A 24675-nucleotide genomic window follows, 5' to 3' on the forward strand; every position below is an offset into this window, starting at 1 on the left:
TTTAATGGAGTTCAAAAATGTAGCATTTACAGAGCTTAATTTTGCATGTTTGTATTTGTCAATTTAGAAAACTTTGTGAGGCTCCCAAAGTATGATTTTTTTTCGTTTGTGATGAGTCATAGCAGCTGGTGAGTCTTTACTTCACAAGCACAGTCTGCGATCGAAAACAAATAAAAGTTTACATGGAAATCTTCAGATTGTGTAGGATTGAAACCATATTCTGGTATGTAGACCAGCAGGTTATCAACAGGGCCACAGAACAATTTACGATTTTCCGGTAATCAAAACTGGAATTTACGTAAAACCCATGAACAACTCTGTTTTATGCATATTTTATATATTTTCAAAATTATAGCCCTTGACTTTGAATTCTATTACCCTGAATACCCGAAGACCATCTCCGCAAGTTCCAGTTTCTAGAATGGCATTACTTCGAATTCCATTATCACGGGACAATGTCATACAAGGTAATTATATATTCGGGACAATAGCATTCAGTGTAATAGTGCGTTCAGGGTGATGACACTCGGGTTAATGAAATTCGGTATTAAGGTATAGAATCTTCTCAAGAGAGTTTGATTTTCAAGGGAAACATGTAACATAAAGCTCTGAAAGTGTTATGATTTTAAATTCAATGAAACCAAATAATAACGAATGTTTCTTACTTTTCTTAAGGCTAAGTAGCCCATCATTCGTTTTGGCAACAATGATGACTTTTCAGCTTGCATTTCAAAGTGATAAAACTCAGTGTTGATAGTTTATATTGACTTGAAAAAGTATCACTGTACGCGCTTACATGCATAAAGTGCGCTGATACTTTTACAGCTGTGTCAGTGCAAAACCAACTGATTTTCTTTGATTCGAAATCGTGAGATGAATTAGCAACAATCATCAACGACACGTACAAATCCCAATGACTGCCTACTTCGCCTTAAGCATATTTCAAGTACTGAGGCTTTCTCTTCACGAGTTACCATGAGAATGGATTGATTGATCTATACAATTCTTTCACTATTGTATTTATACAGAGCTCTTACGTGTTTGTGTAATCGAAAAGACCGAGAAACCCAATGGTAAAATTGTAGATTTTTGAATAACACTACGGAACACGTTTTTGTCTCAAGCATCAAAATACCACTATTTACTCAATTATGGTTTACTGAATCCATTGCCGTTTTCAAAAATATCATAGTACGTCTAGTTTTTGAGATAATGACTATAAAAATACTAAATTTGGCGATTTCAGCCAACTTGCATACAAGTTTTCCAACTTATATGGCAATTTTGCTCAATTTGTCACAAAATTCAAACTTCACGTGTTGAACAATACTTTTCAACAAAGTTCATAATTCTTCCGCTGGTAAAATGTTATTCTTTGGTGGTTCTGAAAAGTATTGTCTTGTGCCATATAAGAGAAAAGAAGAATTTTATATGGAGACTGCAAACATGTTGAAAAAATCGATTCAAACTGAATATAATGGTAAAATTTACAATCAAATTATATCTAAATTGAAAGTTCAAGTCCTATTTTGCATGATTAGTTGATTTAATCACAAAAAAGTTTGTTAAATTATACCTTGAATTTTATGTAAACATTAATAAAACCTGCGTTTTGTACAACTTTGGCGACCTGTAGCTGAAAATTGTGACGTGCTGGAACATTTCTGAGAACGGCATCAAATTCAGCGACCCAAAATCTACTAGAGACACATAATTTGATCCTTGAGACACGCAAAAATGTCATTTTTGTTACGCTGTGTAATATAAATGTAGTAATGTATGCTACAAATGATCACAAAAGTATTTACAGTGGTCTAGAGTTCTATAGTTTGGCCAATTGTGCATTACTCAGCATTTGAAGTTTATGTTCTGAGGCAGTACAAAATTAGCCGCAATAACCGGTAGATTCTGCTTCTTCCTATTGGGATTACGGCCCAACTGGGACAGAGCCTGCTTATCTACTTAGTGTTCAATGAGCACTTCCACAATTATTAACTGAGAGCTTTCTTTGTCAAAGTTGTCATTGTTGCATCGTATATCGTGTGGCAGGTACGAACATACTCTATGCCCAGGGAAGTCAAGGAAATTGTCATTACGAAAATATCCTGGACCGACCGGGAATTGAACCCAATTACCTCCAGTATGGCTTTGCTTTGTGGCCACGGACTCTAACCATTCGGCTAAGGAAGGCCCAAGGTAGCCTTAACAAAATTTTATGAATAATAATAATGACATGAAAATTGCTCCGTAATGCCTTACAGCGCTTGAGTCTTTGAAAAAAATAATCAATTGTGAAAGACTTTGGCGACATATAAGTGCAATGTGTCTTTGAAAACATTTGAACATGCTTAACGGAATGCCTGCTTAAAAGAATGCCTAATTAATCTTTTGGAAATCAGTGTTTTCAATGGATACCTTCCAAAAGGACGTAACTCCAAATTTCGTCTATCTTCTCATTCAAAACTCCTCCTAGAAGTTACAAATAACTATTTAAACCAACTTTGATTCAAATTTTAATATTAATATCTATTCTGATAATCACGGCCAATGAAAACTCGTTTGAATATCTAAGATTTCCTTAGAATTAGTGGACTTACACATTCAAAAAGGCGTAACTTCAAAACGGGCCCTACGATTTTTTTTTTAATTTTGCACAGGCATGCAGCTTAGCTATAGAAATCGACTGGTGAGCACAGATTTGATGGAGATTTTTTTCTGATAATAACGGTCAGGGGAGCACCGTGTTTTGCTTTGTTCTGGATATATTTATATAATTGAATTAAACAACAATAAATTGGATAAAAATAACAACTATTTTATTGCGCAAGCCACCTCTGAAAAGAGATTTTACTAAATTCCAACATGTCCATTACCTTAATCCTAATAACAACAATTAATGTGCATCCTTCGCTTCTTATTAATTTGGAAAGAAAAATCACAAAATATTTAACAGTTCAATATCCGTTTGCTTCAGGTTCACGTTTAAGTTCACGCTCAAGCTTTAGGTAATCTTCGCGACTTAACTGATTAACAGGTAATAAAACATTTGTTTGTTGATGCCGATTGGCCGATGCATGTACAGGGTGCATTCCGGAAGACGCTGGTGAAATGTATTGATTGCTGTAGACATCATCATTTGATGGATGTATATAATTTTGAACATTTTCATCTCGTTGAAAGCTATTCGTTGTTTGCGGTATATTGTAGTTACTAATGTCTTCAATTATTGCTGGAGCCATCATATCATTTGCTCCATCGATGCTTTCTGAATCGATTGCGTCACAATTTGAGGAAGTTGTTGTAGGATTACTTCGCGATATCTCCATTGCATTAGATGGTCGTTGGGTCGTATCGCAGGACATCATGTGTGGCGGACTGTTACTGCTATTTGGGAAGCTATTCAACGGAGGTGTTGGAGGTGCTGTATTTTCGATCGTTTCGCCTGAAAAAAAAAACGGGAAATAATCAAAATTTCTATATCTATGTGAACTTAGTTTCATCATACCACCTAGTAGCATTTCTTGTAGCAAACTATCGATATGTGCCACCCCGAACATTTTGGCTAACTCTATTTGCTGGATCATTTGCCAGGTAATTGACTGTAGCACTGGTAATAAAAGTAAAATTTCTCCAAATCGACCTCTGCGAAAGAAAAACAAATCAAAAGAGCTATCATAAAAAATGCAACTTTTTGTTTGATATTACAATTATGAAATGTATCATATTATATGGAACTTTTTAAGGAAAATAACCCACCTTGAATCATACTGTTTGTCGGATACATAATCTTCCAAATTATTCAAAACTTGATGTCGAAGCGCTTTTATTTTTTGTGGTTGATTGAGGCCCCTGACAGCTGAAAAGAAAACAAGAAATCAATAAAAACAAATAAATGGACTTCGAAGAGCTTTGAAGTTTAAATTGAAAATTACGGAATATGTGATTTTTGAAAATCCCTATAAATTGTAAGTAAATATGAGATTATTTCGAACCCAAAACGTCTGAGGATTGTAAGTGTTTGTTATGAAATACAAATCTGAGTTATTTATTAGAAAAATAGTATGATTACACAATACAATTAAAGAACGATCAAAGCCGAAACTCAATTTATTTAAATATTTGAATCACTGACTAACAGACGTGACACTCGATTTATTTTCATAGTACAGCAAAATAGCGCTCATTTCCAAGTTTTGGTGATTGGTTGACGGCTCACTCGTGGGGTTCGCTTCGCTTTTGTTCATTTTTGAAGTTTGCGCACTACCGATACCTAGTTACCGGTTGGCCAAACACAGCATTTTTGGCACTGGGCGTTAAAATAAGCTTCTGTATGTGTCATAAATTCTTTTGACTTTTACTGTGACACGGCGCAGGTGCTCTCTCTAACGGGTAACTTGGAAATAAGGCGTACAGTAAAATTCAATTCTTCAGTGCTTCCCAAACTTTTTTCAACTTTCGCCCCCTTGAGGCCAACATTTATCTGGAATCGCCCCCCTGATATATGATTTCAATATTTTATGTAATTAAGTGCTGTACGTCAAAAAATGTCTTTGACTCGCATATCCACTGAATCATGATACAATAACTATTAATGGTGATTACATACTGATTTATATTTTATTTATAAAAGTACTGCAATAATTTTCAGAAATTGTGAATAATAAATGTTTGAAGATTCTCGGAACGATTTTTTTTTTTCAACCCAAAGACACTGAACAGACGTATGAAAATCAAGAATGTTTTTTAACTCATATATCAATGCAATATATTAAAAGGGTATTTTTTCTAAAACCAAGAAAAAAAAATGTCTTTAAAATAATTTTTATCATAAGAAATGATAAGAAAGAGTGCAACCGATTTTTTTTCTATAAAAAAGCTGGATGCAAACGAAAGAAATTTTAGCTTCCTAACCTCAAAGTTCCCACATAAAAAATCCTTACATAGAATATTGGGCATTTGAAAAAAGTTCTAAAAATTCTCAGATACATGTTTTGTACATCCAAAATATGTTGTGTGTTAAATGTTATTTGTGACTAATCATCCAACCTTGTGAAAATCTCCAATACCGATCATTCTTAAAACTCACATCATATTAAAAAACCTGAATACATGTGTTTGACGATCATAAAGTGTAGTCGATCATAATTTTAAAATGACCCTGATTGAAGATATATCGATCCAAGATAAAATATTCCTGGAATTAGTTAAGTTTGGAATTGATTAACCTTCAGATGTGTGTCCTAAAAAAATATGAGTAACTATTTTCAAATGCTCCCTTGTTAGCCTTTTCGCCCCCTTTCTGAATTTTTCGCCCCCCAAATTCTATTTTACAAATTTTCGCCCCCTTGAGCCTGAAAATCGCCCACAGGGGGGCGAATTTGCCCACTTTGGGAATCACTGATTTATAGCATGCATAGACCTATTCGCGTGGCTATGTTTTGAATGCTGATATTTTAGCTGTTACGACTATTTGTCTGTGCTTGAATGTAATTTCACAGAATTTGTGTAATATCAGTACTTTTGTGGAATCTCTTAGTAGATCTGATACGCTCTTGGAGTAGGTAACTCGAAAAGAGCGGTTTACCATCTCATGCACACGATGATGACAGAGGATAGGCAAAATGCTTATAACTTTATGAAAAATGGATAAATTTAAATACATCCCGAAACAATCGACGGCAAACAGTTTCAGTAACTTGTTTGGTCTTGCATATTGGCCACCGGACACCGAATTTTCCGAGGTCATGTCCATTTTTTTTTCTCTCGCTTATATTTTTGTGCGATGTCAAACTTTAAAATGATGCTTCCAGCAGCACATTCAGAACCATTAGATAACCTACCCTGGGGAATGTGGCCAATTAGGAACATGTCCGGAACCATTTCAATATAGCTATCAAACTTCAAGATTTTCGAAGGTGATGCTCCCGGGAGCATTTCCAAAACCACCGGCTGCCAGACCACTGTATAGCAGGTTCCAAGTGCCCCAGAAGTTATGGTCATGTTCCGAATTGGCCACTTCTCTAGAATCTACTATAGAGTGGATATCTTATGATACATCTTATGATTCTGCAAATGCCCCACAACCTCCAAGGCACATGGAACTGAAACTGCTTCCGGAAGCATGAATTTTAAAAATAATTAAGTCCGTTATCCATATTGACATGATTTCCTACATGTGTGAAAATGACCAGTTCCATCGGGGTACCTCGAACCTACTATACAGTGGTAATGGCAGCCCGTGGTTCTGGAAGTGCTTTCGGAAGCATCACCTTCTAAAATCTATGAAAATTTGATACACATATTGATGTTTTTCCGATCCTGTTTTCAATTGGCCACATCCCCTGGGGCACCTGGAACCAACTATAGAGTGACCATGGCAGTTGGTTCTGGAAATGCTTCCGGAATTATCACCTTCAAGAATCTTGAAGTTTGATGTCCATATTGATATGGTTCCGAATATGGTCCTAATTGGCCACTTCTCCCACCTAGAATCTACTATAGTGGTCAGTGCGTCTAATAGTTCTGAATATGCTGCAGGAAGCATCATCTTGAAGTTTGATGCTCACTTGGATATAGCTCCTGATAATACAGTAATTTCTCGATTATATCACGGATCCAATTTTGTTTGGCGTGATATACCGAAGCGTGATTAAATGAAAATGTATTTTTCTGCTGTATACTGCCGTGAATCGCAAGTCAGTCCCATCTGCATTTTCGTCAAAATTGAGTAGAGTTCAGTTTTCAACATATCTTTCAATGTTCTTTCAGCTGCCCTAATGAGATAATAAGATTTGTTCGGAAAAAGTAGGAAAAAAACAGCAAGTCAAATTGACCCATCATGAAAAGTAACCGCAAATCAGTACCACTACAGATTTCCGCACCATGTAACACAAAAATGAACAGTTTTTTGATTATTTTTATATTTTTCTCAGAAAGATATCGTAGTGAAAAGCATATGGTGAAAGTTTCATTAAGTTTTGAACATGTTCCAATCCTCTGGATTTTTTTTGAATATTCGTATATAAAACGAGTTTGGAAACTTCACACTCCATTTTCTCAAAGCCTACTTTTTACAGATGGGACTGACTTGCGATTCACGGCAGTATAATTTCCGTCAAATTTTGAGATGTATGTTGCAGAAATTGATCAGATAAAATGAAAAGCACGTAGGAGGAGGGTCAAATGGATATATGTTAATTGTTTAGGGTTATTTTTCAATGTAAAATGTATGAACTTCATACAATTTTTGTGGCGTGATTAAATCGAACAGAAAACCGTGCTAAAATCGAGAGTGATATAATGAAGTGATATTAAAAGAGCAGTGATAAAATCGAGAAACTACTGTATACACATGATTAGAAACATGACTGACCATATATTCTGAAATTTGTTTTACGGAAATTTTCATATTTATAAAGATTATCAACGAATCTCAATGTGTCCGCCGGTATTCAACTTCTTATTAGTTCTAGTTTTTAGGAAAATTGTAAAGATCTATGCAACTCCGCACAAAAATTCAAGCGACAAAAAAAAATGCCATTTGGGCATGACCTCGAAAACTCCGAAACATCTCCGATGTCCGGTGGCCAATCCGTTTATATGTATAAATTGAAGCTTGAGCAGTAGTTGGCATGTGCATAAGCACCCTGTTCGACGTGATTCAAAGTGGTTTTCAGGTATGTATCCGAGGAATGATGTTGCCCATTAAACAACTGGGGAGTTAGACATTTGCGTTTGTTTGACTCTTAGAACAATGCGACTGATCAGATAAAGGCTTATGAGGCCTTTAGTCAATGACAACGAACCTTTGGTAAAACTTGAGGACAAAAGCTTACACAGCCAATTCAGATTACCGACCCCAGTAAATTTTTACTGGGTTTTGGAACTACGGATTTTTCGGTAATTTGTGCGATTACCGAATAAACTCAGTAAATCAAAATAAGTTTTGATTGATGGAGTCAGTAATGACTTAGTCAGTAAAATTGTAAGGCGTTTTTACTGGCTTTTCAGTTTCCCATGCTTCACGCTTTGCTCCTCTGGATTCTGTTTTTCTTTTTCTTCAAAAATCAATACAAATAAAAACCAACATGGAAATGTCCCTTACTAAGCATTTTTCTTGAATAAACATCTGCAGTACGTTCATATTTCAATGGAAGTAATCGAAAAATGTGTGACAAAATCAATATTATTTGGTTTGCATACAAGAGGCAAACTCAATGATGAGATGAATTATCCTTTTGTATGGAAACCAACCGAATTTACCAACGTTAGCAGTTAAAATCTGCTAAAAAAATCAAAATAAAATCAAATAGAAGCAAAGATGATGTAAATAATTCAACAGAAGTTTTCTACAACTGTTTGTTCAATATAATATTAGAAGAAGTACCAATCATTAAAAGAAGGTGTAATGGTTTTTCAAAACATCCTGTTTGCTTCAATAAATAAATAATAAATTTGAAGAATCGTAAACAGAAACTACATTAAATTTACAAAAAGCATAAAAGTCAAGAGAATTTACAAGTATATTTGAATATGAGCATACAGCTCAACTCAGCAATGCGATTGGCATATGAAAGCTACAACTCCAAAACTGAGCAAGAAATCAAAAACTGTCCAAAGAATTTCTTCAACTATGTTAAATCTAAACTAAAATCCAATAACTTTCCTTTTACAATGTATTTTAATGAAAAGGTTGGCCATACCTCACAAGATACATGAAACTTATTTTCAATTTTTTTTTCAAGAAGTATACACAACATACTCTGAAGCTGATCGTGATTATGAATATTTCGATTTCCATCCTGAATTTCCTAACGATGTTGGTATCAGTAATATAAATGTGCATGAAATATTGAATGGTTTGAAAAACTTGGATGCAACCAAAGGAAATGGACCGGATGGAGTTCCACCAATCTTCATGAAGACTTTAGCAATTGAATTAACTACTCCCTTATTTTGTCTCTTTAATATGTCACTGGAGTCTGGAGTATTTCCAAAGATGTGGAAAAGCTCATACCTTGTTCCCATTTTCAAATCTGGCAAAAAATCTGATATTATTAACTATTGTGACATTGCCCTTATTTCGTGCATCCCGAAGCTCTTTGAGGCCATCATAAATGAAAAAGTATTCATCCAAATCAAAAACAGAATAACTACAGCGCAGCACGGCTTTTTTAAAGGGCGATCGACAGCCACTAATTTGCTCGAATTTGTAAACTATTCATTGAGTGCTATGGAAAATGGAAGTCATGTAGAAGCTTTATACACATATTTTAGTAAAGCATTTGACCGTGTTGATATACCCATGCTTATATTTAAACTGCAAAAAATTGGTATTGAAGCCAAATTGCTGAAATGGATTGAATCATATTTAACCACTCGCGAGCTAATAGTGAAATTCAAAGGAAAAAAGTCAACTCCAATACATGCCACTTCAGGGGTTCCACAAGGCTCTCATTTAGGTCCGCTTTTGTTTATACTGTTTGTGAACGATTTGCCCTTTATTCTTGACAAAATAAAAGTATTAATCTATGCTGACGATATGAAACTTTATTTGGAAATAAAAACTGCACAGGACATACATAGGGGAAGTGGTGGTAAAATGAACAGGGGTGGTAAAATGAACCGCCTTTTACCGAGAAAAAAAAACTAATTTCGATGATTTTTTATCACGCACAGACTATTTAGAGCATAAATCTGAGTGTTCGAGTTGATACGTAGGTCAATTGAAGTGAAAATATCAACGAAAACTAAGATTTTAGAAAACCACGTTTGAAAATTAGAACTGACGTAACTTTTAGCTCGGAAGACTTGAGGTTTTTCAGTGATGTGAGTATCGTTATGATATGATGTCAAATCTGATACCTTTAGAATTCTCTTTGAATGGGTTACAATCATTGATGGATGTATTTTCGGTGGGGCAATGGAAATTTTCAGAAATATTTGTTTTGCTCACGTTTTTTGCATGGTGTTCGTTTTACCACCAACCGCTGTTCATTTTACCCACATAGTGCAGGTAAAATGAACATTTGCATCGCTTTTTGATAGCGATGAAAATATGTAAAAATGTATCTATTTTAGTCTGAATCCATGTCGCTGCTATAGATTACAACCCTATTTTGGATGTTGTGCGATAGAACTTTACAAATTTCTCGTTTTTCTATCAGAAACAAGATGATTTCCTTAAGGTGTTCATTTTACCACCCCTTCCCCTACTTTTAAACACGAAGTACAAATCTTCCACACGTGGTGTCAGAAAAGCCTACTACAACTGAATGTAAAAAAATGTAACCTGATATCTTTTAACAGGAAAAGAGACATTCCTAATGTAACAATAACTTTAGGCAATCAAAATGTTGAAAAATGTAATAGAATCAGAGACTTAGGCATAATTTTAGACTCAAAACTTACTTTCATTGATCACTATAACACCATGATAAATAAAGCTAATAATATGTTAGGCTTCATTAAACGCTTCGCTTATAACTTCAATGATCCATACACAATAAAAACATTGTTCATTGCCTATGTTAGATCAATACTTGAATATTGCAGCATAATTTGGTCACCTTTTTCAACAGTACATGATGAAAGGATAGAGTCGGTGCAAAAACAATTTTTATTATATGCTCTTCGCAAATTAGGTTGGACAGAATTTCCATCACCATCTTACAAAGCTAGATGTATGTTGATTAATATTCAAACACTAAGACAGCGTCGTGAATATGCAATGATTTCATTTATAAACGATACACCATAAAGTTGATTCACCAGAATTATTATCTAAATTAAACTTTTATGTACCATCCAGACGTTTACGCCATCGAGAGCTATTTGCAATCAACTATCACCGTACTAATTATGCAAAATTTGGGCCAATGAACCAAATGATGACTACTTATAATAAACATTACAATTACAATCGACTTAACTTGGTCCAAAGCGAAGCTAAAACAATACTTCCGCACATTATCTTAAGAAGAAAAATTAGGTAATTGAATGTAGAAGTGTAACTAGCGCATAAGAAACTCTCTGTAACGGTCTACAAACATGATTGACGACAATAAATAAATAAAATCGTGCTGAGCCTTTTTGGTTGCTTAAAATAGTTGAGTTTGTCACTAAATTTCGACTACTTGCCACGAGAAAGCGCAAAATAGGTGCAGGAAACGACGTGTCTCCTGGCGCTGAATGATTCTACAATCTACAGCATCAGGAGATTCTCATTTGACACATTCCCGCAGTTTGTTTTGATTTGATTTTGACGACAGGTCTGTAAAAAACATCAACTACTGAATAGTCGGAAACTGTTTTTACTGACCTTTCGACCTGTTCGGTAAAGTTGCAAATTTGGGTCTGACAGCTACCGTAGTTCATTAAAAAGTAAAAATTATTACTGAACCTCAGATGTTTTCAATCAAAAAGCTGAAAGTTCGGTAATTTCTTATTCGTATCCGGTATAAAAATTACCGAACTAGCAGATCGTGTTTGAGTGTGTAAGCATAGCTTATTTTCGCAATTGTTGTTCGACCGATACTGGTATAAATGAGGGGCTTAAATGCAAAGGTTCGTTAGAAACATGTTTGTCAGTTTTGAGATGAATATACTAAAAATGTACTGTTTTCAAGCTTTGCAACAGTATTTCGGACTATTTTTAGGTCAAATAGGAAAAATATCATAATTTGTTGATGATTTGCTTCTTTTTTATGGCTCCCATATATCTAATTTATGTGGAGTAAAAGATTGATTCATAGACAAATAAAAAAAAATTGAGACGTCTTTCTGAAAAGTAGTTATTTGTCTTTTACACCCCTTTGCCTCGACCACTATGTTGCATATTTTCTTATCCCATCAGGTGATAGCACAAAACTTTCTTTTGGATGAGAAGTGGTATTTCGAAACCTGATATATGTACTACTTCTCTAAAGACCACACCACACTTTTCTTAGGGTCAACATTAGAAATATTAGTAGTAGAACGCTAGTGGCGCTGTTCTCACAAAATTGATTTAACTAATTATTACCTTTAATTGTTATTTTTCATTAATTGATCGATCCCACGCAACAGAGAATGTTTTGTTTTGGCCTTTAACACTTTGAGGCCCGGTACTCATGCTGTCACATCGCAGCAAACTAGAGCTGTGATGTTAAAGTCACCAAAATAGCTTTGGTGAGCGAATTTGACGGATAGCGCCGACAATTTTTGTCGCATAGCATTCATCGAATGTAGCGCGGTTGTTGCACCATGGCCAGATTCATTTCCCGAGCGCGTGCACGGAAAGAAATAACAATTGTGATTTAAAAAAAACAGTAGTGGAAAATCAACTGATGATCATTGTCGTTCTACTATTATCAAACATTTTAATAAAAATAAAATGCTTTTAGAAGTGCGCAGCAATGCTAAATCGGTCTGATGTATTCTGCGCAGTTCATATGTATTTTCCACACGTTCTCCTATAATTGTTTTTAATTCACTTCGATACCGTCAATCCGCCCCCAAACTGGATGACGTACACTCAGCTTAAGGTGATTATAAAACGAAGCCAAACAAGGGCACAAGACTGGAGAATCTGACAACAGTTTGCGTTGAAAACCAATCAATCTGCTTGCTTGCTGGTGGTGACTAATGGGATAAATTTTCAACGGTGAGAGCTGTTTGGTTTTCAAGTCTTGTGCTTTTGAAAATTTGAGGTGTGGCTTTGTTCTATAATCACCTTAACGCAATTTATAATTAAGTATTGAGTTGTAAATATTAGTATATATTAGTTGTGTTGCTAGAGGACATCTTGAAAATTCACTGAGATTCTTTCAGAAACCCTTCTGAAATTATTATATGTAGTTATTTCTTTGATCGCTCTGATTTTTCCAATAACCTCCTTGGGACTTCCTATTGGACTATCCCAGAAACCCATCTTGGGTTATTATGGAAATCCTTTCAGGATTCTGCTGTAAAATTCTGGAATTCTGCCGTAAAATTCTGGAATTCTGCCGAAAATGATTTAATGATTGCTTTCCAGTGTAATGGAATCTATTTTAAAAATCTGGGTTCGGGGATTCTCACAAAATTTCTCAGGATTTCTTCTGGAAATCCAATCGAAATTATTATTTAAATTCTGATATTTTCCTCGTAATTCTTCAGTATTTCTTCCGTGAAACTCTTTGAAAGTTCTTCAAAATCCCTTTGAGATTCTTTCCGAAAAATGTCTTAGATTATACCTATTATTCTAGAATACTCTCGGAAAGACGCCTGAGACTATAATCAAAAAAATCTATTATTTCACTTCACTTTCTTCCGTGCAAATTCTTGGGATTCTTTCGGAAATTCCTCTGGAATTCTTTTGTAAATCCCAATGGAATTCTCCCAGAAATCCCTGTGGAATACTTCCGAAAATCCTGCTAAGAATCTTCCAGATGACGGGGATTTTTTTAAATCTCTATTTATGGAAATCATCCGAAAATTCCTCTGTAATTGTTTGTAAATCCTCCTTATATTCTTACAGAAATCCTTCTTATATTCTTACAGATTTATTGCTATTGATTTTATTGTTTCTGCCTGAGATAATTTTGTATATCCAGAATTATTCCGAAAATTCCTTCGTGATTCTTTAGAATTTTTTTCTAAGATTTTTTGAGAAAAAAAAACTCTGTGATTCTTCTGGAAATTCATAAGGAAGTGTTTTTGATTTTTTTTCGTGATTCATCATTGATTTTCCTTGAAAAAGAATCCTTGGCAGAATTTTCTGAAAATCCCTCTTGACTTCAAATGGAAATCCTCCAAAAAAACTACCGGACAGTCACTGGGACTTTAAAAAAATACCTATGAGATTCTTTGATTACTGTTTTCTTTTTCTGAGCATCTTTTGAAAGTGACTTTTAAATGGTTCTGGAAATTCCATTTGAAATTATTCCGTAAATCTTTCTGGAGCTCTTCTGGACATCGTAATTATTCTGGAAAGTATTCATGAAATCGTCTGGATGTCTGTGACCTTTCATTGAATCTTCAGGGGTTCTTGCGAAATAACTTCTGGGATTCTTTTGGATATCACTGTAAAAAAACATTCAAAATCCATTCGAAATTCTCCTGAGATTGTTTCAGGAATTTACGAGAATCCTTAAAATAATTCTTTTAGAAATCTCCCTGATAATATTTTAGTGATTTCTCTGTGGTTCTTCTGTAAATCGACCTGGGATTCTTCCGGAAATCCTCCTTTAATTCCAAAGCAATTTCCAGAAGAATTTTCAGAAGGATATTTTTAAGAATCCTGTATATTTTTCCCTAAGAATCTCAATGTATTTAAACAAAATACCAGGACAATTTACGGTTGAATCCCACAAAAACTTCCGGTGGAATTCTTGAATGCTTATCATTCAAGCAGAATTCCAGTCGTATTTCCGGATGAATTTCGGCAGGTTTTACGGAAGAATCCCAGCAGAATTTCTTGAAAAATTCCAGTAATATTTCTGGAAGAATCTTTGAAAGATGTTTTGAAGTCCTCCAGCAGGATAACAGAAAGAAATCTGGGCGTATTGTAGAATAATTTCCGAAAGAATCCTAGAGAGATAGTCGAAATAATAACAGTTTTCTTGAAAAATTCAGGAAACTCCCAGAGTCTAGAGGTAATTCGGGAAGAATTTCTGCAAGAATCCTTAACAGAAGGATTTGAAGGATCCTCAGAAAGATTTTCGAAAGAATCCCAGAAGGCTTCCCGAAAGAATGCTAGAAAGATATCTGGAAGATTTCCTACAGGATTTTTGGAAGAGTCCCAATTTCAAGAATATGGACGTAAAAATCTCAGTGGCATTTCTAGAATAATTTCAGAAACATTTTCGGAAGCATCCTCGAAAGTATTCTAAAGGGATTCCGAAAGCATCTTAGGTGATTTCCGGAAGAATACCAGAGGCATTCTCATAATAATCCCAGAAGTATTTCCGGAAAAAGGCCAGAGTTATTTTCGGAGGAATTCTCGACGAATTTGTAGTAGAGTCGTAGTACATTTTTTAGCAAAATCCTCTAAAAATATCCAGAAGAATTGCATCAGGATTTTTGTTAGAATCTTCCATTGAATTTCCGAAAGAATCTTCGAGAATTTCGATTCGAATTTGATTTCCAGGATTTCAAAAGTAATCCTTAAGGAGATAAACGCAAACTCACATACAGATTTATGCAAATATTCCAATAAGATTCTTCTATAGGGTTTAAGTCACCGTCGATTGTTATATTTGAAGATTGTTGATATTTTTCGGTGATTACTACACACTGAAACACGATTATAACGTTTCGGCTTACTGATTTTCAGCCATCATCAGATTTGTTCAAATCGATCGTTCACCACCAGTGTGGTTTTATTATTAGTAATAAAACCACGCTGGTGGTGAACGATCGATTTGAACAAATCTGATGATGGCTGAAAATCAGTAAGCCGAAACGTTATAATCGTGTTTCAGTGTGTAGTAATCACCGAAAAATATCAACAATCTTCAAATATATTCCAATAAGATGTCCAGAAGAATCACAAAGGATATCCGAAAGAATCTCAGATATAGTACCGGAATGCTAAAGATGTTTTTTAGATGAGTTCAAAAGCGATATCTGTAAGTATTCTGTGATTTCCAGAAAAACTTAGAGAAAAATCAGAAATAATCTTTAGTTTTCCAGAACAATCCCAGAGAGGTTTTGAAGGATTCATAAGTGATTTAAGGAAGAATCTCAGGAGGGAAATTCCATAGAATTCTGGAGTAATTTCTGGACCAATGTCTTTTTATATGCTGTATCAATATTTACAAGTAATTATAATAAACAAGTATTTATGGAACAATAACAATTTTAATTTATCGCCATAATTGAACGACAATTTTAATTAGAACCACATCATCCCTCTCAGAAGGATTGTGATTCTAAATATTTTTTTTTGCGGTGATTCAGAATTGCAATCACATACTAGTTTAATTGTATGTGGTGTCATTCAATATTTAAAATAAGATTCGTTAAGCCGAACATGTTGATCCTTCGACATGAACCAACGAGCATTGCTTGAAATAATGAGATTTTTTCGATTACTTTGATTACTGATTTCTTTTTCTGAGGATCTTCTAAAAGTTACTTTCAAATGATTCCGAAAATCCCGTTTGAAATTATTCCGTGAATCTTTCTGCAGTTCATCTGGACATCGGAATTATTCTGGAAAATATTCATGAAATCTTCTGGATGTCTGTGAATATCCTTTAAATCTTTCAGGGATTCTGGCGAAATAACTTCTGGGATTCTTTTGAATATCACTGTAATTTGGATTTTGAATTCTCATGGGATTATTTCAGATATTAACGATAATCCTTCATACAGAAGTGATGTTTCTGTGAATCGCCTTGGAATTCTTCTGGAAATCCTTCTATAATCCCAAAACAATTCTCAGAAAATTTTTCAGAAGGATATTTTTAAGAATCTCAATGGAATTTCTGAAAAATACCAGAACGATTTACGGTTGAATCTCACGAAAACTTCCGGTGTAATTCTTGAATGATATCCGGAAGAATGACAGTCGTATTTTTGGATGAATCTTAGCAGGTTTTACAGCACAATCCCAGCAAAATTTATTGAAAAATTTAGAATAGAAAGATATCCGAAAAAAAAACTCCAACAGGATTTTTGTAAGAGTCCCAGGAGTATATCAAAGATATTGGCGTAAAAATCTCAGTGGAATTTCTTGAAGAATTTCAGAAAGATTTCCGAAAGCATCTCAAGTCATTTTTGGAAGAATACCAGAGGCATTCTCATAAGAATACCAGAAGTATTTCCGGATAAAAATCTAGAGTTATTTTCGGAGGAATTCTCGAAGAATTTCTAGTAGAGTCGTACATTTTTTGATAAAATCCTCTTTAAATATCCATATGGATTGCATCAGGATTTATGGTAAAATCTTCCATAGTATTTCGAAAACAATTTTCAAGAATTTCAAAGAATTTAATTTCCTGGATTTCAAAAGTAATCCTTAAGGAGATACACGCAAAATCACATACAGAGTTCTGCAAAAAAATCCAAAAAGATGTCCAGAAGAATCGCAATGGGATATCCGAAAGAATCTCAGAAGTAATACCGGAATGGTAACGTTTTTTTTGGATGAATCCCAAAGCGATATCTGGAAGAAAATTCAGAAATAATCTCAAGATTTTCAGCAGAACAATCCCAGAGAGGATTTGAAGGATTCATGAATGATTTAAGGAAGAATCCCGGGAGACGCTCCCAAAGAATTCTAGAGTACTTTCTGGAACATTTTTTTTCATATGATTTATATATAAAAATACTTTGATTCAAATATATTTCTTGTGTAGCATTAAGTTTAACTACAGACATAGCTCGTAACATCAATAATGAATTAAATTTATAAATCTTTCAAACACATCCAAATTAAATAACAGTTCAAAGAGTAAAATACCATTCTCATGAGTTTTTGAGAATCATATGGTCGGTGTTTAGACAGACCAGACTAGATGAATTTTGGAGCTCTAAGGATACGTAAAGAACTCCATCAATTTTAAATCTTCCATGTTATTTTGATACAAATGTATCATCAAATAGATAAGTTCCATTATTACAGTAATGTATAATATTTTGATGTTTCACATGTTTGGGGTACATTTTTCTTACTCGATTGAAAAAAAAACACTTGGTTTAGTCTGTCTGAACACCGACCATATCTATGTTTGCTATTTGATATTTAAATACTTGAATTGTGCTGTATCAATATTTACAGGTAATTATAATAAATAAGTATGTATAGAACAATAACAATTTTAATTTATCCCCATAATTGAACGACAATATTAATTAGAATGAGCCTCCCCCACATCATCCCTCTCAGGAGAATTTTGATTCCCAATATTTTTTTTTTGCGTAGGTTCAGAATTGAAAATATCAAAAGTCTATTGCAATCACATCCTTTTTGTTCAATTGCATGTGGTGTTATTCGATATTTAAAATAAGATTCGTTAAGCCGAACATGTTGATCCTTCCACAAGAACCAACAACAAGCATTGCTTATGTTAAGAGTTTTTATCGTAATGCACAACCAGCCTAAACGTTCTTCCCCTTTTGTATATGTACTAATTATAATTTCAAATTATTTTAATTAAATTAGTTGTGTTGTCTACTATTGTACACGGCAATATGTTTCAAAATAAGTGGAGCTGCTTTTAAAACAAACTTTAACATCGATCAACCAAACCATAGAATATCCAATAGCGAAAAAATAATAATAATAACCGATCATTGCAAATCGAGCCGAACTGGCGCTCTTTCCGTGCGCACGCGCTCTGTCCGTGCGCACGCGCTTTCTGCAGAGCTGTCAAACAGACTTTTGTGCCTTCCTTCTTTCGCTCTCCTTCAACTCAACAACTCAGCACGATCCACCTCGCGGTGGATTGGTGAGCTGTCTGGTTGTTGCAGATGAACACTTATCGTGTAGCGTGACATCATCATTGACAGTAAGCGTGCAACTCACCAGACAAACGATAGGTGTAATTAACAACTGGACTTAGATGTTAGTCACACGAACAGCAGCGACATTAGCATTCTTAGGTTAATGCTTCTACTGGGTCAACCCTAAGTATAAACTTTTATATTTAAGCAAAACTCAAATGATGAGTAACATCAATAGTGTCTTCAGAAAAACTTCTATAAACAACATTTTACACGTTTTCTGAATCAATGCAACTTCAAACAAAACAGTGCTATAAAAAATAGGCTTATATAAGGACTACACATCCAACTTCCTAATAGAATAATGCAGAATTCAATTACGAACAACTTTTTCCATGGCATCATACGAGAAAAAAAATATTCGCACAATTAAAGCAACTTGTCTTATTAACACATTCTAATCCAAAATTAAGAACTGAATACTTACTTGGGTCGAAGAACACTAAAGCTTTGATACAAGCCAGCTCTGAGTCGTCAAGTTTTATATCTTTTATGGCACTAACGAGTTCATCTATGATTCTTGCCCCTATTCTAGATATGTCGAGATTCGGTGCCATCTTTGAATCCGGACTCTGCTTTGTTATAATGCAATTGTTCCCAAGCAATAGCATTTCTTCCAGGTGCATTGATCGTCTCGATAATCCTAGCAGCAGATGTTCTCCTGCGTGGGCTCTCAGTAGGGCAACTTGATCGTCTAGCTGTAACTCGGCGAATGCGGGAATTGATTTGGCCCATTCAACCAAGATTAATAACTGTTGCTTCATAGAATCACAAACATCGTTAATGCTTGCAAATCGCTTATTCGATAAATCGCCATCACCATCATATGCATCGTCAAGCGCAGCACCAAAATGACGACTACGGTTTTCAGCAAGAAGTAAAAATTTCACCGACAATCCATTTGACGTATCAATATCCTCCATGCTGGGACGTCTACAGCTGATTCGGTCCCTTTCATTTTGAACAGCTGCAACAATAAAATAAATTCATTAAAATACATTTAGCATAAACTTCTTCTTCTTCTTCTTTCTGGCGCTACGTCCCAACTGGGACAGAGCCTGCTTCTCAGCAGTTATTAACTGAGAGCTTACTATGCCAATTGACCATTTTTGCATTCGTATATCGTGTGGCAGGTACGAAGATACTCTATGCCCTGGGAAGTCGAGAAAACTTCAAACCCGAAAAGATCCTCGACCGGTGGGATTCGAACCCACGACCCTCAGCTTGGTCTTGCTGAATAGCTGCGCGTTTACCGCTACGGCTATCTGGGCCCCATAAACAGTACTTAAAAAAATGAATTAGGGTCGATTTCTTTACCTTCGCTTAAGCCGTAAAGCTTGTTTACCCATACGATTAAACCAGGTTTAAGGCCTCAGCGGTGGTGAAGAAACCACTTATTAGAGATATAAGCTTAAAATATCTAAGCCTCGAGCGACTACTTCAACCTATTTAAGCTGAAAATGTTGGAAATGTTTAGAAATATATAAAATTAACTTAATATCACTTTAAAACGAGATTCATGATTCAATACAACTTTTTCTTTTGATGGCGTATTACACAGCGTCCATTGCTGCCGTAATTTAACGGGGTGACGTAAGCGCTATTTCAATGTTCGGCTTATTGTGCAATTTATCTACAGAAGAAAACATTTGGGTATTTATCATTCTAGAAATACTCGCTTTGCAAAAGAGGATCACGCCATTATTGAGTTGAAGTCGAATTCAGCTAAACTTCTGCTTCCATGGCGTGGCATCCTCTTGTGGCGTGGCGTTCGCCCTATCTAGCGAACATGGAGTCGTGAATTCGATTCTCACCGAGAAAACATGTGACTTTTTTGCAAATTTCACTTCAATTTGTCCATATAATTTTCGCGTTTAGTATCATACAGGCACAGGCGTATCTACAAAGATCAATTTCTCTTCGTTGATTTTCTTTTTCGTTCGATACACTATATTTAATAGATTTTCATAACTTTTTCGGTGCAGTATTACGAGAGACATAGTAGTTAAAAACAGTCACCCGGACAAGTATTTAACTTAAGAGAATGTTGAGAAATCGATCACTGCAGACATGCCCTTATGAGACTAAACTCGAGAATTACAAAGTATATGTGATGATTACTTTTTCGGTTATGTGACGATAATTATCACCTAAAGGAATAACTATAATAGAAAAATTTGCACATTATAAAAATTAAACGACTGGCGCTCCGATCGAGCTGAAATTTTGCACAAATGTTATGCGAACAAAATGAGACTTGAAAACGACCAAAAATGAGTCTTAAAACGGGACTGGGGAAACGGAACTGCATTTTGTCGCACATATATACAGTTGACCCTTCACATACTGTTAGGGGTCATGCACAAATTACGTCACTCTCCAAGGGGGGGAGGGGGTCAAGTTAAGTGTGACAAGCCTTACAAAAATTTCGGACGACTCATACAAAAAAATGTAACAAAGGGGGGAGGGGGTCAAATAAGGTGAAATTTTGCGTGACATAATGTGTGTACCATCCCTTACTGAAGCGATCATCGAGATCAAGAAATAGAACATGAACATAAATCAGATCGTTTTCAGCCATTTTAAGTCGTCTCTACTCATTTTATGCCGTTTGTAGCCGTTTCAAGTAGTTTTAAGCCATTTTAGGCCGTTTCAAGCCGTTTCTAGCCATTTTAATCCGTTTCTAGCCATTTTAAGCCTTTTTAGTTGTTTTAAGCCGTTTTCAGTCGTTTTCAGCCGTATTAAGCCGTTTTCAGCCGTTAAGCCTTTTTAAGCCGTTTAAGCCATTTTAAGCCGTATATAGCCATTTTCAGCCGTTTTTAGCTGTTTTAAGCCGTTTTAAGCCATTTTAAGTCGTTAATAGCTGTTTTAAACCGTTTTAATCCGCTTTAAGCCGTTTAAAGCCGTTTAAAGCCGTTTTTTGCCATTTTAAGCCTTTTATTTTTGCAATTCGAGCCGTTTTTAGCCGTTTGAAGCCATTTAAGTCGTATAAGCCATTTTAATCCATTTTAAGCTGTTTTAGCCGTTTTTAGCAGTTTCAAGCCATTTTAAGCCTTCTTAATCTGTTTTAGCTATTTTAAGCCGTTTTTAGCCATTTTAAGCCGTTTTTAGCCATTTTAAGCCGTTTCAAGCCGTTGTTAGCTGTTTTAAGCCGTTTGAAGCAATTTTAAGCCGTTTTAAGCCATTTTAAGCCGTCTTTAGCCGTTTTAAAACGTTTTTAGCCAATTTAAGCAGTTTTAGGTCGTTTTAGCCATTTTAAGCCGTTTGATGCATTTTTTAACCGTTTTAAGCCGTTTTAGGCCATTTTTAGCCATTTTAAGCCGTTTGAAGCCTTTTTAAGCCGTTTTAAGCCATTTTAGGCCGTCTTTAGCCGTTTTAAAACGTTTTTAGCCGTTATAAGCCGTATTTAGCCAATTTAAGCAGTTTTAAGTCGTTTTAGCCATTTTAAGCCGTTTGAAGCATTTTTTAACCGTATTAAGCCGTTTTCAGCCGTTTAAGCCATTTTTAGCCATTTGAAACCGTTTGAAGCCGTTTTAAGTTGTTGAAAAAACTCATAAAGTTAATGGAAACCAACTTTTACAATTGTACTAACCATGCCGACTTGTCGAGGTTTTGAATATCGGGATGTAAAAATATTGAACATGTTATTAAATTTTCACTTACCTTCCTTTTTCATACCAGCTTTGAAGCACTTCCTTAACCTACAATATCTACACTGATTACGTTTGTCTTTATCCACAACACATTGGCGGGAAAATCTAAAAGCAAAAGAAGAAGAACAATCTATCCGAAGCAACATCCGAATTAAACTTCCATATAATTACCTGCATGTGTATGAATGGTTTTTTCGCACGCTGCGCCGAAAGAAACCTTTACAGCCATCACAAGACGCAGCACCATAATGTTTGCCTGTGGCCCTATCGCTACATATGGTACACAGGTTATTTGCACTACTTTGGCAATTGTCTAAAGTATAGTTCTTATTACTATCCACGGACTGCTCCGGGGTGAATCTGGATTCACTTGTATGGGTAGGGGATAAGGAGTCGTTTGCGTCATGATCTGAAAAAAATAAAAAAAATACTTGCGGTTAAATTAAATACGGCATAAAACACTACTACTAAATCGCACTTAAAAGTATACTGTATTGTACTGAAATACTGGATTTTTATAAGAAAATCTAAAGAGCTTTTTCATATTGTACACGCAAACCAGAAACAGAGTCAACTTTCATGACCATAATTTGATGTTGAAGTAGCTTTCAAGCTGTACAAAATATGCTTTTAGACAATAGAAGTAATAAACCATAGAAGAAGAATGTCGCTGCACTATGGGCGGTTTCCATACAGACTGGCGGCCAAAAATATTTTTTCCATCTCATGTCGTATTAATGAGTTTTGTGCTACAAATTTGATGTTTTATTTTCAAAAACAAGTTTTCGAGACTAACTTTTGAATAGGGCCTATAGCGAAATAATAAGTTTTGTTACTAATGATGCATATAAGCCATTTATGCGATTAACGTTGTGCAAACCATTATGAATGTTAGAACTTACATAGAAATGATTATATGAATGATTTAGCGATGTTCATTTATTCTCTGAATTGTTTTTTGTCTGTTTTTATTAGGAAATGGTTAAAAATATTGAAAAAAATTCAAAAAGCCATAAAATAAAAAAGTGCAAATTTGTGCAGCTAAATTCTTCACTATCCTTTAGTTAACATCTCAAAGTATCCTTGGAAATAAATTTTAGCCTGGGACAACTTGGGACAAAAAAGTATGGGATGTGTAAAGTTTATATATAAAATCAAATATATTTTTTTCAGTGCATTCCCCCCATTTTTTCGACCTAAAGTACGAATTTTTATTTCATTTTATTTTTCTTAGATAGCTTTTTGAATAAGCTTTCGGATAGTGTATAAAGATCTGTATAACATATTGTGATTATGCAGTATATTGTATTCAACGTGTACCTTGTATTTGTACTGAATTCTTCATTTTTCTTGAAAACTCTAACTTTGACATACTGTATCAATTAAAATATAAAAGATCTTGCCCTGATATTCCAGGAATAACTTAATAGAAATGTTTACTATGTAATGATGTACAACAAAAACCTATCAGAACAAGTCAATTTTTCGATTATTGGCCACCTGATTGCCCATAGTGCGCTGTCGTCGCTGTCGGAACATCTTTTGCTGGGGGAGATAGGCGGGGCTATAAATGTCAACGCGAAAATGTATGCAGTTTGACAGTTATGTACCCAACATGTTTCTGAGCGAGAACAAAGGGAACAGCAGCGACATTATTCTTCTATGGTTTATTATTTCTATTTTTTAGACATACTCAAGATCCGTCAAACAGGTTAAGGCTGTTAACCATTTCACCACACACTCAATAACGATTTGCTTGTTCGGTAATTTTTTATACTGGGTACGAATTGTAAATCATAAAAAATACCGAACTTTCAGCTTTTTGATTCAAAACTTCTGATGTTCAGTAATAATTTTTACTTTTTACTGAACTACGGTAGCTGTCAGACCCAATTTTGCAACATTACCGAACAGGCCGAAAAGTCAGTAAAAACAATTACCGACTATTCAGTAGTTGATGTTTTTTACTGACTTGTCGTCAAAACCAAATCAAAACAAACCGATGCGCATGCGGGAATGTGTCAAATGAGAATCTCCTGCTGTAGAATCGTCCGGCCGGCGCCAGGAGCAACCAAACTTTTTCTGCACCTATTTTGCGCTTTCTCGTGGTAAGTAATCGACATTTAGTGACAAACTCAACTATTTGAAGCAACGGCGCAGCATGATTTAAACTGCTCTTACGTTGGTAAATTCGGTTGGTTTCCATGAAAGAGGTAAATTCATCTGCATCATTGAGTTTGCCTCTTGTATGCAAACCAACCAAATAATAATGATTTTGTCACACATTTTTTGATTACTTCCACTGAGATACGAGCGTACCGTAGATGTTTATTCACACGAAAAATGCTTAATAAGGGACATGTCTATGTCGCTTGGGTTTTAATTTGTATTGTTTTTGGAGAAAAAGAAACGGAATCCGGGGAGCAAAGCGTGAAGCATGGCAAACTGGAAAGCCAGTAAAAACGCTCTACAATTTTACTGACTAGGTCAGTAATTTCCATCAATCAAAACATGTTTTAGTTTACTGGGTTTTTTCGGTAATCGTAAAAAT

The 24675-nt window shown here is 35.0% G+C and overlaps 1 protein-coding gene across 5 annotated transcripts in view; it reads right to left on the reverse strand.

Annotated features, from left to right (window-relative positions):
- Positions 1-2794: 2794 nt before the first annotated feature.
- LOC5574683 (hepatocyte nuclear factor 4-gamma) overlaps positions 2795-24675 on the reverse strand; it is a 57154-nt gene continuing 35273 nt past the window's right edge. For 3 of the 5 annotated variants that reach the window (XM_021844373.1, XM_021844370.1, XM_021844369.1), the window contains 6 exons: positions 22296-22533; positions 22135-22229; positions 18899-19438; positions 3757-3856; positions 3506-3642; positions 2795-3442 (listed from right to left, as the gene is read on the reverse strand). In XM_021844373.1, coding sequence (XP_021700065.1) covers positions 2955-3442; positions 3506-3642; positions 3757-3856; positions 18899-19438; positions 22135-22229; positions 22296-22533 — 1598 coding nt within the window. In that variant the 3' untranslated portion in view covers positions 2795-2954. The remainder of the gene's footprint in view (positions 3443-3505; positions 3643-3756; positions 3857-18898; positions 19439-22134; positions 22230-22295; positions 22534-24675) is intronic. The other 2 variants (XM_021844374.1, XM_021844372.1) reach the window with 1 other exon arrangement.

This window comes from Aedes aegypti, chromosome 2, assembly GCF_002204515.2.
Source record: "Aedes aegypti strain LVP_AGWG chromosome 2, AaegL5.0 Primary Assembly, whole genome shotgun sequence".
NCBI lineage: Eukaryota > Metazoa > Arthropoda > Insecta > Diptera > Culicidae > Aedes > Aedes aegypti.